The sequence below is a fragment of the Nipponia nippon genome, unplaced genomic scaffold, assembly GCF_047370975.1.
Source record: "Nipponia nippon isolate SJK-2023a ecotype South Korea unplaced genomic scaffold, ASM4737097v1 scaffold_3, whole genome shotgun sequence".
In the NCBI taxonomy this organism is placed as follows: domain Eukaryota; kingdom Metazoa; phylum Chordata; class Aves; order Pelecaniformes; family Threskiornithidae; genus Nipponia; species Nipponia nippon.
In genome coordinates, this window is record NW_028262347.1 from 8,917,965 (window position 1) to 8,932,447 (window position 14,483).

The following is a 14,483-nucleotide window of genomic DNA, read 5'->3' on the forward strand; positions in this document are numbered from 1 at the left end:
AAAGGTTCTGTATTTGGGGCTGCTACAACACACGTTCTCAGTGGATCATGTACAGAGTGAGATTTGTGCTACAAACTTGGCCAGGGCTTGCATATACATCTCACCAAGTAATTGATGACTCCATGGGATGCCTTCCTTTTCTTGTAGGTCTAGAGTTATTTTATCCTGAAGTCTATCAAGAAATACTATAAGTATGGCATATCCTTTGAGATGAGTCTTTCTGGTCATTCTACAAACTTGTTCAGATTCTGCTACATCTTGTAGATCCTACCCTGCACCAGAGCATCCTGACACTGGGGCTCATCCTGACGTTTGGTAGAGTCTTGGACTCCCTTAGGTATCTCTTTCAGTCCTTCAGGCTGTAGAGCTGGGGACCACAGTACAATCACCACGGGCAGGAGAATTTCCAGCTGTGGAGATCTGTTATCTTCAGAAGTTTTGGTTGGTATCTACTAGTCCTGAGATATAGCTGAGCCAACTATGTCTCTGCTCTTAAAAAAGGGTTTCATTTGTATAGTAGCATGAGCTCTTAGGGCTTTTTTTGTCTCCTTGAGGTTGGCAGAGCCCTCAGTGGTCCTTGGTGGCAGATAGGACACTGGATATGAAGGTATCTGTGTAAGAACTTGGGTTTTTTTGGAACACATCTGCCATCACTGCTGACTTCATGATGTACTGTTTGCAGTTGTTTTCATCTATTCAGAAATGCCTGCTGCTTAAGAATACCTGCTATTGATCTTTACTGCTCCCTGAAACCAGAAGTTACTTGCAGGCTGTCATTAATTTTGGATCCTGAGAATACTGCGCCAACCTCTCCCACTTCCAAATGCTCAGCAGTCGTTCCCTTTAAATTGTCCCTGAACTACAAATTCAAAAGAAGGTATAACAATATGTTAAATGTCTCCAGCCATCTCTGTAAATATGTCTAGACTGTGGTCTCCAGTGGAGTGGAAAGACACTTGAGACTGCTAAAAATATATTAGCTCAGGTGCTTCACATATCTGGAGCAATCTAACTGTGGCACTGGAGCTCAGTCGGTGTCTCGAGATGTGCTCATTTTCAGGATGTTGTGTTTTACATCTTTTCATTCGAATGAGCCCATTTAAAATTAGGTTGGGTATCTCTGTGCTCTGCTGCATTTTGAAGTGCACGCTGACCTGCAAAGCACAGCTGACTGTGACCTGCTGAGAGTGACTCCAAAACACATCAGGACTCATCCCTTTTGGGTCTACAGAAACTTAATTGGCAAAGTTTACCTGCAGAGGAGACAGGGTCCTCTGAGAATTAGTCATGGGGTTCAGTGTAGAAAGGACTGTCATATTTTGACTGCTCTATGACCTGGGTATTAGATTAAGGTTTTTTTTACTTTATCTTGCCCTGAGCACAGAGCAGCGTGATGAGACCACCTTCCCCTCCTGCCACTCTCCCCACAACATCTTTACCATCCAGGTGGGACGTAGGAAGAACGAAGGAATCTCACATGACAGATGTTTGTGATGCTGTAGGAGATCCTGCTATGCAGTGACGCCAGATGTGGGAGGGAAGGTGCAGGAGCAGCTCTGTAGCATGATAACTTGCTTGCAATGCACTGGAACAACATGGCCCTTTCTATATTTCACTCCCCTCTTTTTTTCTGATCTCCTTGCCCCGAGGGGCTGTGGCCATTGCTACTTTCAGACCCCACATCAGGGCGTCAGCCTGCGTTTTGCCGTTCAGCACGGTGTGGTACTTCAAGGCTCACCCGGTGGGGTCTGGCTGACTCCGGACAAGCCACAGCATGGCCACACCAGACAGCTCTGCCACTTCTCTCATGCTGGTATTTGGTCAGAGATGAGTCATGTTTTTGACACCAGCACATCACGGTTGCAAGGGATCCTGCAAAGAGACACATTAAAAGTGCAGCAAGAATCTTGGCTAGGAAAAAGGCAATATTTATTACACCTAAAGCTACTCTGTGCGGCTCTCCTCTGCTTCACGTTTAAGACGTCCCCTCCAGGCACCTTTCCAGTACCATTTTGGAGGTAAGGTACATACATGGAGGCAGGGAGCATTGCGCTGGGGGTTGTGGAGGGCAGAAAGCCTCCCTCAGTGAAATCCAGACTCTCTGAATCACTCCATTACTTCTTGACGGTTGGGAATGTGCTTAACTAATTTGGTCTCGTTCATTTTTAATTACCACAGATCTCACTCTGATCTCCTCATGAGTCTGACAGAAGGAAGGGAATTTACCAGATAAGGATCCCTGCCATTAGGGCAGTGTGCTTGGTTTTTTAAATGGAAAATATGTATGGCAGTCAACGGGAGCAGTTTGCTTTTGGGGCTAAGCTCTTGCCTGCACCCCCGGTATGGCTGGTATCTCTGAAAACCCTTTGCTTTGGTGTGGTGGCTGTATGTAGTGCCTAATGGGGACCTTTCAGGGTCTGGCAGTGGGAGCAGGACTTGGCATTGCACTCCCACTGACACTATGCTGCAGTCTGTTTCAGTGGCCACAGTCAGGCTTTTCTGCCAGCCTGACCATATGCTGCATGTTTTGCACTCAAATTAAAAGTCTGAATTTGGAGCCTGCCTTCCTTCCATGTCTCCTTTCCTTCCTCTCTTCTTCATTTCCCTTCACTCAAGTACAACCCAAATATCTGGTTCTGAGTGTGCCCTTACTGTGCCCAGGTGCACTGACTGATATGCTCCTCTGAGCAGTTTGTGACCAAAAAGGGCTTAAAGGGTTCACATTTTGACCTCAAATTATTTTTTAATATTAACTCTCTTATTCCACAGAATATGAGTTATTTTTTGCCAACCTAAACAAGAATAGGTTGCACCTTATCTCATAAATATCTGTTAATTTTAGTGGTGCTATGTACATAATAAAGAAACTGTAGTGAGAATAATAGAGCAACTTCAAAAGGAGTTGAATTTGCCATGTTCAAGGGGAAAAAGTTCTGATAGGGTCCCTGTTATAGTCAGCATCCAAATGCCAGTTATAATTATAATCAGCAAGATTTCTTAAGAAAGAAGACACAAAAAATATTGATAATAATGAAGAACTTGATCAAGTATGGTGCCATGGAGTTATTAACGACTCTGCTTGGCAAACTCCACTTCTACCTGGTGCCACTAAGGCGGGAGCAACTTCTTTGAAATCACGAATGTGCTTCAGTTTTTAGGTGAGGCGTGTGAGCATGTGCCAAAAGGTAAGCATGTGAAAAGCTCCACTGACTTCAGAAAACAGACTGTCCTTAATTACAATGGGCTTTTCTGGGACCTGAAACCAAAATTTGTCCTGATTTATTGCTACTGAGCTGTGTTTGTTGAGTTTGTTCTAACTTGTGTAATCTGCTCCTAGGATACCACAGGAGGAGATATGGATCTTCCTGCTAATTGCAGTGCGCTTTAGACACAATTAAGGCAAATGGCCTTTTTAAGGCTTGTAGGTTTTATAACACTTTAAGGCAATTTAGGTGATCTGCAGGAGTTTTACCATTCTGCTCTTGTAACAGAAAACTTAAATAAAAGGTTTTGAGTTTGATTTCTCTGGGTCTCTGGTAAGACTGAGTATCCTAAGCAGGTAAGAAGTGGCTCTGCTCCTAATTCCCTTGAAATCAGTGGGCATCTGCAAATTTTATAACATATGGTGTATGCACGTACATATCTGTGTAGATGGATCATATAAAATGAATGTTATACATCTGGCAAAACCTGTGTGCTTGTGTTACAGCCTTCTGACATAAAGTTTACATCTGTTCATTGTCAACTAGATTTGTATTCAGGCAAATTCAGTGCAGTCTTTGTGCTAAAGAATTGATTCTTCTGGAGTTTTACTTAGAACTTTGAAATTTGGCTGGTGAAGACTTGAGAATGGCAATGATAAGTTTTAGTAGCTTCTTTAATGTTTACATTATTGCACATGTGGATGTGAATATACATACAAATACTCCCATGAGAGTGGTTCTATTAATAAACACAGTCACATTTATTTATGTTGTCTCAAAATAGTTTGTTATGTAATCAAAAAATTTATTATCACCACAGTGTCTTTGTCTTCATATATGAATGCACGTAAGAACTACTTGTCATAGGGCTTAAATAAGTCCAGAGTTACGGCCTCTTGAAGCAAACATGTGAATCCTAAGAAATCATCAGAAAGGTTTTTTTGCTTTTTTATTTGACATTCACTGGGGATTATTTTCTGGTCTCATTAATGAGCTTTGAAATGATTGGGATTTCTTTGTTTCAACTGAAGAGAGGAAATATGGTGACATCAACATAGCTCTGAGGACTAAGCGTGTATCCATTCCCATTTTTAATCATGGCTTGAAAGCACTGGATCTTCTCTTCATCAACCTTGACATGCTAATATTTTTTTCATTTTCAATGTCATTCAGACGTTGCTTCTCTGGGTATTCACCTTGGAAGAAACAATGAGGTCAAGCTATTAATGGCTGCTGGTGTTTAACCTTGTCATTTAGATCTGACATATGCACATAGATATACTTACATAAGGTGACAGATGCTGTTGGGTATCCTGAGCTGTAGGAAAGTACTATTTTGAGACAATGTTCAAAAAATATATTCAGAAGGTCTCCCTTTTCATTCCTCCATCCTTGAGATTGCTGACTCGAATGGTATACGCTAATCTGCTCCTTCATTTTGACTAACATCTTCCCTTCTCCCTTCTCCTTTGAACAGTCGTATGGCTCCCATGAGGCTGCCTGTCAACATATGAGAGTCACATATGGAAGGCTGCTCTCTCAAATCTAAGTACCAAAAAACTCGATTCTTAGTGGACATGAAATCCAGGGAATCAGAGAATTTCTTGATATGCTATAGATTTGGCCCTTGGCCTGTCATGTATTACCTAGCAACTAAGAATGTTTGACAGAGAAAAAAATGATATAACTCTGTCTCTGGAGCCACCTATGACATGAACAGCAAGATGTGCGAGAAGTAGATTTCAAAGTCATGATCTTTATAGAGGCACTTTTGTGTGTATGGCCTGCAGGACTGGGCAACTCAATTTTACCTGAGTCTCTTTTGTATCTCTAGGAAAGTTTTTATGCCTTTTCTGAAAAGACTAGAGCACACTGGGGAGGGGACTAGCACACAGCAGCAGAGGCTGCTCTGAGGAACACTGTGAAGCTGAGGAATTAATGCAAGTCTGTCATGTCGCAAAGGTGTTTAGCTAGAAGTGGTGTGCATGGCACAGTTTGACAGTCATTACTAAAAGGCTGTGATTTAGCAAAGCACTCAAGCAGGTGTTTATTCCTATTCCTCTTGGAGCATCCCTGCTAATGCACGTTCCTAACTCAAGTCAGGTGGGTGAGTCCTGTTGATGGCATTAGGTTTCTCACCTGGACTGAGGCTTGAGGCTACATTTTGCCATGGCATTTCCATCTGGATGTTTTCCTAATGCGTATTGTTACCCTGAGAGATACTCCAGTTTTACAAGTAATTTTTCCCGATTTTTTCCTCCGTGCATGAGCAATACACTGTCTGCAAAAAAAGTCCCACTGTTGGCTTTTTGAAGCACAGATTCTTTTAAGTAAATAGTCAAAAAAGCAGAATAGTTTGGACTGAACACGCAGAGTTTAATTCCTGGAGAAGAGTTACTGGGAACTGCATGCTGATATGTGTATTGAGACTTCCAAGAGAAAGGTTGGCCTTAATGTCTTTTGATGATTTCTTCACCCTCTTTGTGTACATGATGTAATTAAGTCAGTTAAACACGGCTTCCTCTGAGTCACTGATTTCTCTTTCAACAGGAAAGCAGCTGGCAAGACCTTGAGATTTGCTATGGCTTGGTAGAGGGATGCGAGGCAAGCAGTGTGTGTGTGTGTGTGTGCAGAGGACATCTCAGATGGCACTAGAAGCCATTTGCACCAATCACTTTGGTTGGTAAGCAATGAAAATAAGCCTGATGGAGTCAGTGGGGCCTGGAAAGCTACTCATTCACCTCGAGGTATGTTTTCTGCCATCTCCAGTGCTGAGCCATTAGGATGGTGGCTGTAACTTTGGCAGCAAATGTGCTTCCTAGCCTCTTGGTGATGACTGCCTTCCTCCACTCTACACCGCACTTTCATGAATTTATTGAGTATTCCCATTCCAAAACCCCACCTTTCAGTGTCCAAATGATGAAATAAAAGTGATAATAAAACTGTCCTATGTGCCAGGCCAGCTGGGGAAAATGGTACTATTCCTGCCAAGGAGGTGAACTGGAAAAAGTGTTGCTTTATTTTGTAGTTTCTTGGATAAAAGGAAAAATTATTTACTCTTAACAAAAGGAATGGTCTCCTCCACAGAAGGTACTCTTCCTCAAGTTACGTCAGCTTTCAGTGTGATCACATTTCAAGCCTAAACATCCTTGACAGACTTTTTTCTTAAATTAAGATTCAGTCTGGTTCCTGATAACACATTGTGATATAATGACTGAAGAAAACGAACATCAATTATTCACAGTCTATTGGAGAAGCCTCATATAAATTATTCATGGAAGACATTCTGAAGCTGGCTGAGATTATAGTAAACATTAATAATGAAGCAATGATTTCCTCTCGTCCCTTGGCTTTCTTTTTTTCTCTGCATCCCATATTTTGTTTGGTCCGTGGTTCCATGTTGTGTGGACCCCAATGGCCCAGGGTATCACCGAACAGATGCCTCTGTGTACTTGTCCTTGGCCACATCTTCCCCTCCAGGCTTGTGGCATGTGTCTGCTGAACCCAGCAGCTGTTCAGAGGGGCAACTGCAGGATGCTGCCAACCTCATATTTCCTTTCTGAGCTGCAGTTTTCACCTCTGCCCACAGAAGGCTGAGATAGCGCAGTCCAGGTTCTGCCTGCAGGACATGGCAGCATCTCACCTGAATCCCAGGCAGTGGGGCTTTGGATGAACAACACAGGAATGGAGGGGGGAGAGATGGAAAGCCAGTATTTGAGATTATTTTTCCTGTGTATTTTCACTGGTCTAGGTAGAATTGCTCCATTGCTACCCCCTTCTAATGTTGTTATAATCTAGCAAAATCCAGTCCCGTGTCTTTTTTAAATTGTAATGTATTCAGAGCCAGGAGGACACAGAAAGATACACATGAATGTGCACATGCTCAGTGGCAACAGAATAAACAGAACTGAAATAGTTTTAGGTATCATAAATGAGAAATGTCTGGAGAAAAACATCTGCTGAGAAGAGTGAGAGGTAGAAGTAGTGGGTCCAAGTGGTGTGGGATGGGAAGCTAGCTGAGGGAAGGTGTAAGACTGCGTGGCCAGAGCTGCGTAAAGGAAAGGAGCAACTGAATATATTATCAGTTTGGTGTTGGAGGATGCAGAGCATTGAGGCAGCTTTGATCAATCTTCTGGTGAAATAACAAATATTCTGATCTCTCTTACAGCATGGCAATATCTGGGAGATACTTGACATGAGAAAACACTCTAGAGGCAGGTTTCAAATTTCAGAAGTAGTTGAGTAGTAATATACATGTGAGGATCTACTCTGTCAGTCTAGTTGTGTTCACGATAAGCCTGTCCTGACTCCCAGCATCAGAAAGTTAAGCAACATGTGATTGTTAGGATCAGTTACCAGAAGAGAAATGTGCCAACTAACATTGAGTCCATCAAAAGCACTGAGAGGGCCACAGCTGTGCTAAAAGGCAGAATGTGACCCTGGAGCCTTGCAGTCAAAGGGCAAATGAGGCAAGCCTGTATGGTCTGTTTTGCCCTCTAGGGAGCCGTTTCCATTTCTGCAAAGTGATTGTAAAGTGCTATCAGATCTGCAGAGTAATCTATTGCAAGCACTCCTTGGAAGTGGTTACACAGTGGGCAGGGCTCCTGCTTCAGGATGCCCCACATCCGTGGTATGTCCCAGGGGGGAGGTAAGATACCATCGCTCTCGACTCACAGAGTTTAAGAGGAGGGGTATTAATCAGATTTCCTAGTTTGACCTCGCAGGCCATTAAAATGCATCCAGTTAGGCTGATGCTGAGGCTGATAATTTGTATTTGGCTTGAGCTTTTCTTCCATATGGTGTCCAGTTATGGTATGAAGCACTTGAGAGACAAAGGGTCCATCACATGCCATGACAGGTTGTTCCAGCTATCAGTCATTCTTCCTATTAAAAATGTGTGCGTTAGTTCCAGTTTGAATTTGTCTGGGTTCAGCTTCCAGAAGGTAGTTCTTCTTATGCAGTTCTCTGCTTCATTAAAGAGTCCAGTGGGATCCTGTGTTTTCTCTCCCTGGAGATGCTTATATATTAATCAAGTTGACTCAATCTTCGTTTGATAAACTAAATAGACTAAGCACTTCAGATCTCTCGCTGCAAGACATTGCCCCTATTTTTAAAAGCATTTAAAGTCCTTTTGTTTTACATTGACCTCTTAAAAATGCTGAATCACAACTATATTCATTATTAGAACGATCTTCTTGCCTGTAATACACACATTTCATCCTATACATCTCCGCCTCCACCTCTAAATATATCCACAGATCTCACTAGGACCTTTTTGCACGTCTTGACAGTGGAAGCTCTTGATGAATGGCGAGTCCACTCCAACCCTCAGACTTGCTGCTCTCCGGGATAATTTTCAGCCTTCTGCAGGCAGGGCTGGCACTTCTTGCCTTCAGTGGCTTGTCTTTACATTTGACTCTGTTAACAAAGACACTGACTTCGAGTGGGCGCAGGCTTGACAACAGTCTCTTACCTGCCAATTTTAATCCTGTTCCAGCAGATCATTGATAAAAATGTGGACAGCCATCAGACTCGGTCCTGGGGCAGGCAGAACTGCCCCCTTCCTTCCTGCTCAGTGCTGGTTTCCCACCAACAGCCCTGTCTGAGATCTGTTACTCAGGCAGTTTTTAATCCATTTAAGATGTGCCTTACTGGTATTGTGTGGTACTACCTTCTTCATCAGAATGACATGCAAAACTAAGTTAACTGTATTAGAAACCCTAAGTCTATTACATCCACTCAGTCACCTTTATCAAGTGACTTGTAATCCTGTTAAAGAATGAAATGAGGTCTGTTTGACATACAATTGTTTCGGTGGGTATTAGTACTGTAGCTCTTGTTAATTTTTTATGAAGTGAATCTGGTGGCAGCTTTATTGCATGCATGTATGAATGTGTGTGGCTGCCTGTGGCAGTGTCTAACAGTATTTTACAGCATCTTTTGTGACCAAGACTGGTTGCCTGTGCAAACCACAACATTTTTTTTTCCTTCTGTATTTATTTTAAGAAAGCTACAGCTGCAAATCACCAATAGTTGCATCACTGGCTTCACTGGGGCTACTGAAGGCATCAGTGTATCCAGCACCACAGTATGTCGTGCTTTTCCTAACTGCCTCTGAAAATGTTCTCCCAGTTTTAAAAATGCTTATGATGGGGCAAGTCATGAAAACTTTTAATGCATTTCACAGTTTTTTTCGCAGAAAGATCAAATTCAGTCTTCACAATGTGCGTTGCTCTGTGTCAAAGTTTGCAGTTGAGAGGGAAAGGAACAGTCATGTCCAAACAGGATCAATAGTGTTGATTCAGGAAAAGATTTTCAGAATTGCCTACGTGATTTAGCAGCCTTAGTTCTGTTTTCTGAAACAGGGTAGACATGTAAGGAGTTATTCAATAGACATGTTCTCTCTGAAAATTAAGTATCAAATGCTTAAACAAATGGGCTCTGGGGTCAGGGGCAGACAGTGTTCACAAAGGCTACCTCTAAGCCAGGAGACTAATTTTTCCTCTGGAGTCTGAAGTAAGAGGGAGTGTGTAGTGGAGGACGAATCAGAGCACACACCTAAAATATACAGTTTTGATGCCTGAAACTTCACATCACACCTTAACCTCCAATCTGGTGATGCTGTCCTTCCCATTGACAGCACCTTGCATGTGTCACCCCCACAAACACATCGGTACTGCGATGATGTCAACCATTTCTGTGCACAAGTGGTCGCTGGTCAGTGCTGAATCTGGGCTCAGCTATGTCTTTGTGAGACAGAGCAGCCACGAGCAAGGCAAAGTGCCAGTGCCCTGGGACACAGCATCTGTCTGTGCCCTGTCCCCGCCCTGGGCAAGTGCCTCCTGGCCCATTGCGGGGGACATCTGCTCTGCAGGGTCCCTCTGGGCACGGCCACAACCTGCCCACCTCTGGCTGTGACGGACTCCTGAACTGATGCTGCTTAGATTAAAGAGGGTTTAGCCTGGCTTTTGGTCTCCCCCCTTGCTGGAAGAGCAAGTCGTGCAACACTAGGACAGGAGACCATCTCCGTGCTCATCACACGCCATGTTTCCTCCCCATTCCCCTCCAGCCGCTCCCAACCACCTGGAAAGAGACCAAATGATGCATCTGTTCCAATGTTGAAAGTGCTTCGTGTTGCTATTAGCCACATTCAGCCCCAAATTGAACCTGGCAAGCAGCTGGCATGCTCAGAGCTAGTGTGCTTGCAGACATGTGTGTTTTGATGGGAAATGCTGCTGCCGCCTTTGAAATACAATTCTTAGAAAAGGGAAAGAAGGTAATTCCCCACCTAAATAAGAAAAAGCCTTATCTCTCTCTTGGAAGGTAAGCGATGGATGGCAGTGTCCTGTGTGGCAGCCTGCCCGATCTCTTATACCCTTTTTTCTCTAAAATGATCAGGTTGCAAGGAGTTAAAAGATACTAGTTCGGTTAAAGCAATAATCTCCAATCTGCAATGGAAGAGGAGGCTCTGCTGCCTTCTGTGTCTTGTCTTCATTATGGCAGCAAATTGCTCGCAGATACTGACTCCTTATTTGAAATTCATAAATCTGGAACGTGTGGTTAAGCAGCGCTCTCCATTTCTTGCTATTTAACTTTCTTAAAAAAAATGTTGAAACTGTTCAAGGATTTTAATATGTCATGAGAGAGTTTGCTCTTTTACTTCCCTTCCTGATGGCTTCTCTCTGCACCCTTCAAAAGAAAAAAAATAAAGCAGCATTAATTAATAGTGCTAAAGCAGTGAGTCAGGACACCTTTATGAATTTAAGGTGAAAAGCTGTACCATGTGTGGTCTCCGTTCAGACACATCGGGAAGCGCTCACTTCTTTTCTCCGAGTCTCTGAAAAAAGCTGTGCTTCTGAACCCAGCTGCAGCTACATCCTATGGCTTGAGCTGAGGCCGCAGAGGTAGCCAGATGGGATGTTAAACGTACCACTCTATCATGTACCACTGCCTACAGAAAACCACTTGCCCCCACTGAGGGTGGATTTTTTGCCTGTCTGCCAGTCTTTCACAGAAATCTGTTGTGGCTGGATTTACTTGCATATACCTACCCCAGCACCCATCCCTGCTAGGCTCCTGCCCACTTTCCTTCTTGGTCCATCACCAGTGAGCGATGGGGTTAGAAAAACAGATTTGTTTGCTTGAAGACCACTGGTTCAAATTCAGAGTATGCTGATATGACCAAGAGGGAAAAATGAGCCTTTGGCAGATCTTTCCATCAAAATGGACCTTTTATCTGCATTCCAGTGCTGCCCGTCAAGGACAATTACACAAAGAAATGTTGCAAGAGCCAGCACAGAAATGGGACCCTGGCTTGCAGTTGGATTCAGATGGAAATTGGTGTTACGAAGCCGTGACTTTATCAACACACAATCAAAAAAGTTCTTTAGCAGTTAGGTAAACATCAGCACATCTGTGAAACTGCAAACTCTGGGGCTTCAGCTGGCGTCAGTTGTTTTGGGCCAGTTTCACCACTTTGGCTAGCAGTCTGGTCTTGTCCTACAGTTTCTCAGACTGTGAGTTTATGTCTCTTAAAGTGAGTTTATGAAATAACTGTCACTGCACAGTGTGGCATGTGTGAACCAGTAAAAAATCCCACCATTTCTTGGGATGCGAGTTGTGTGTATTGCTCTGAATCCTGCTTTGGCTGAACTGGTGCAGTTAAGTTTAAAAATCTGCCAGCAACATAGGAAGTACTATGTTCTGCAGAAAGCACTCATTTGTTGTCCATCTAGGATGTTCAGTCTCAGAGAGGACGTGGTACAGCATGGGGCTGGGGGAAAGCAGGATGGTCTGCCGTTGAAATGAGCATTGGGGTGGGAGTTACGATTCCTGGCACAGACACGGGGCTCTGTGAGCATACAGGACTTCAGCTGCTGTCCAGGTTTCCTCTATATAATGGGAATATTCTTCCCTTATCAGATAGAGATGTCATCAGACTGGAACAAGGGATACATAGTTACTTGGAGTAAGCAATTTTGAAGACATCAGTAAAAAAAGCACTTTGTGAACATTCCTTCTGAATTATATTTCCCCTAGTTACATATGTTTGAGTACTGTCTTTGCTGTGCTGGCAACCAGGGTTTATTTTCTCAGCATGCTAATATCACCCCAGTCAGAGATCCCCATTTGCGAGACACAGGCCCATTGGTGATCTTTTCCAAGACCACCTGGTCTATCAGGCAAGGTGTTCAAGGCTTTGTAGGCAGCCTATGTGAGGAGAAATGTGGAGTGAGCCTTGGATTAGGTCTCTGACTCTCAGCTGAGGTTTGTAGTGTTATATTACAGTCAACATGCTGCTGTGCACTCTTCTTAGCTACCATACAGGTGGGTGAGACAAGTCTGCTCTGGCTTTCAGGTGCTGGTGATTTTAATTGAGGTCAAGGTGTAACAGGTGGGTGAGCAAGGGTGAGGAGAACTGTATTACAAGCCCTCATTTTCACAAATTGCTTTTGGACACAGTCTGTGGGTTGACATTTCGTTTCTAAAATCTTGCTTTGCCAATGGAGACAAGCTGCAAATCAGGAGCCGTCATCTGAGATTTGGTTTCAGTGCTGCCACGTTGGTGAAAAAACAGGCACTGGTGAACATCTCAATTTTGTAGCCAATGTTGGTAGTTCAGCTCTTGTGTTCCTGGGCCTGGGGAATTCCTGTTTGTTTCCCTTTAGTGACAGTTCAATCTTAATTAATTAAGTGGCAAAAAATTAATGGAAATTAATTGGGATTAATTTCTCCATTTATATGTTGGAAATGATTGTCTCCCCAGCTTTCTCCTGTGCCTCTGGTGAGTACCTGGAGATGAAGAACCAGGTGTGCAGCAAATGTGCAGAAGGGACCTACTCACTGGGCAGCGGGATCAAGTTTGACGAGTGGGATGAGCTGCCGGCAGGATTCTCCAACGTGGCAACTTTCATGGACACGGCAGTTGGCTCAGCTGAGAATAAAGCTGACAGCTGCAGCAAGTAAGAAGTTCTGTTTGCATCTGGGTTACACAGCCATGGGTAAACCTGAGACAGTTCAGCAGCACAAAGCCAGATTAATGATTTATCTAAGCTCTCCAGAGGGTAACCAGCCCTAGTAATGGCAAATGAGTGGCTGGAAAGCAAAGTTTTTTGCCATCTCTTTCCTGTCATCACGGTCTCCTTGGGCTCATCAGCAGCTAGTGAGTCTAAGACCGGCCTGGAGCTACTCTTATTTGTAGCTCGAAAGCTCCAGGGTCATGGTACAGTAAATGTGGCTAAAAGGTACTTTTACAGAGACCCATGGTGGTTGCAGAAGGCTGTTTTTGAGTATAATTGAAAGTATGTTGAACCAATGGATAACAAACCTTTCCTATGTAGGCTGGGTCCTAAATTTCTATTACATATCTTTTACCATGCACGGTTTTAATGAAAAGTATTATATTTACATGAAAAATAAATGGGAATCCAGTAATAAAGTTATACATTCATTGCAGTTAGCTATTGTGGGATTCGGGGTTCTTTATTAAGTAACAAGTATTTTGTATAGTAGCGTAAGAAAAGTCTCCTCAGTTCCTATGATCTCAGCTGAGGCTTGTTTTGTTTATGTTCATCAGCTCTTCGTGGACGCCTCGAGGGAATTACATAGAGTCGAACAGGGATGATTGTACAGTATCTCTCATCTACGCTGTGCACCTGAAGAAGTCCGGTTCTGTCTTCTTCGAATACCAGTATATTGACAACAACATCTTCTTTGAATTTTTTGTAAGGCCTTTTATATGGTGAATCCAACCTTATATTGTACGAATTCAATCCAGATAAAGACCATTAGAAACAGCTTTTTCTTCCCTTTACATTCCCCATATGTCCATAGCTTGTTATTGCCGAACAAGATAAAAAAAAAAAAATCTTCTCTTTCTGTCACTTATGCTGCCTTTTGGCATTTATTTCAGCTTCAAAACTCAGGCTAAACTGATCTTATCTACCATGCGCTGGGATTTTTCCATTAGTGGTCATGACTGCTCCTGTTAGTCCAGCCTTTTACAAGACAACTGTTGGTAGGAGATGCTTCAGTTTGGCGGTTTTTGACTTGAGATGCCTTTGAAGGGACTTGACATTTAAAAAGACTTCTTCCAAGGCAGGCATCCAGAACCTGAGATGCTCCCAAGGCATTAGTATGTTGAAATCTTAGCTTTAGTTTCAGGTCAATTTGGGACATAGCAATTAAGATGAAAAGAAAAGCAGGAGAAGAGACAAAAGAGTGATCCTTAAAAAAAAAAAAAAAAAAAAAAAGGAAGAAAGAAAAAGCCAGAAACAGCAG

The 14,483-nt window shown here is 43.1% G+C and overlaps 1 protein-coding gene across 1 annotated transcript in view; it reads left to right on the forward strand.

Annotated features, from left to right (window-relative positions):
- ELAPOR2 (endosome-lysosome associated apoptosis and autophagy regulator family member 2) overlaps positions 1–14,483 on the forward strand; it is a 103,683-nt gene that overhangs the window by 54,528 nt on the left and 34,672 nt on the right. The window contains exons 3-4 of the mRNA XM_087765027.1: positions 12,970–13,165; positions 13,780–13,927. Of these exons, the coding sequence (XP_087621153.1) occupies positions 12,970–13,165; positions 13,780–13,927 (344 nt within the window). The remainder of the gene's footprint in view (positions 1–12,969; positions 13,166–13,779; positions 13,928–14,483) is intronic.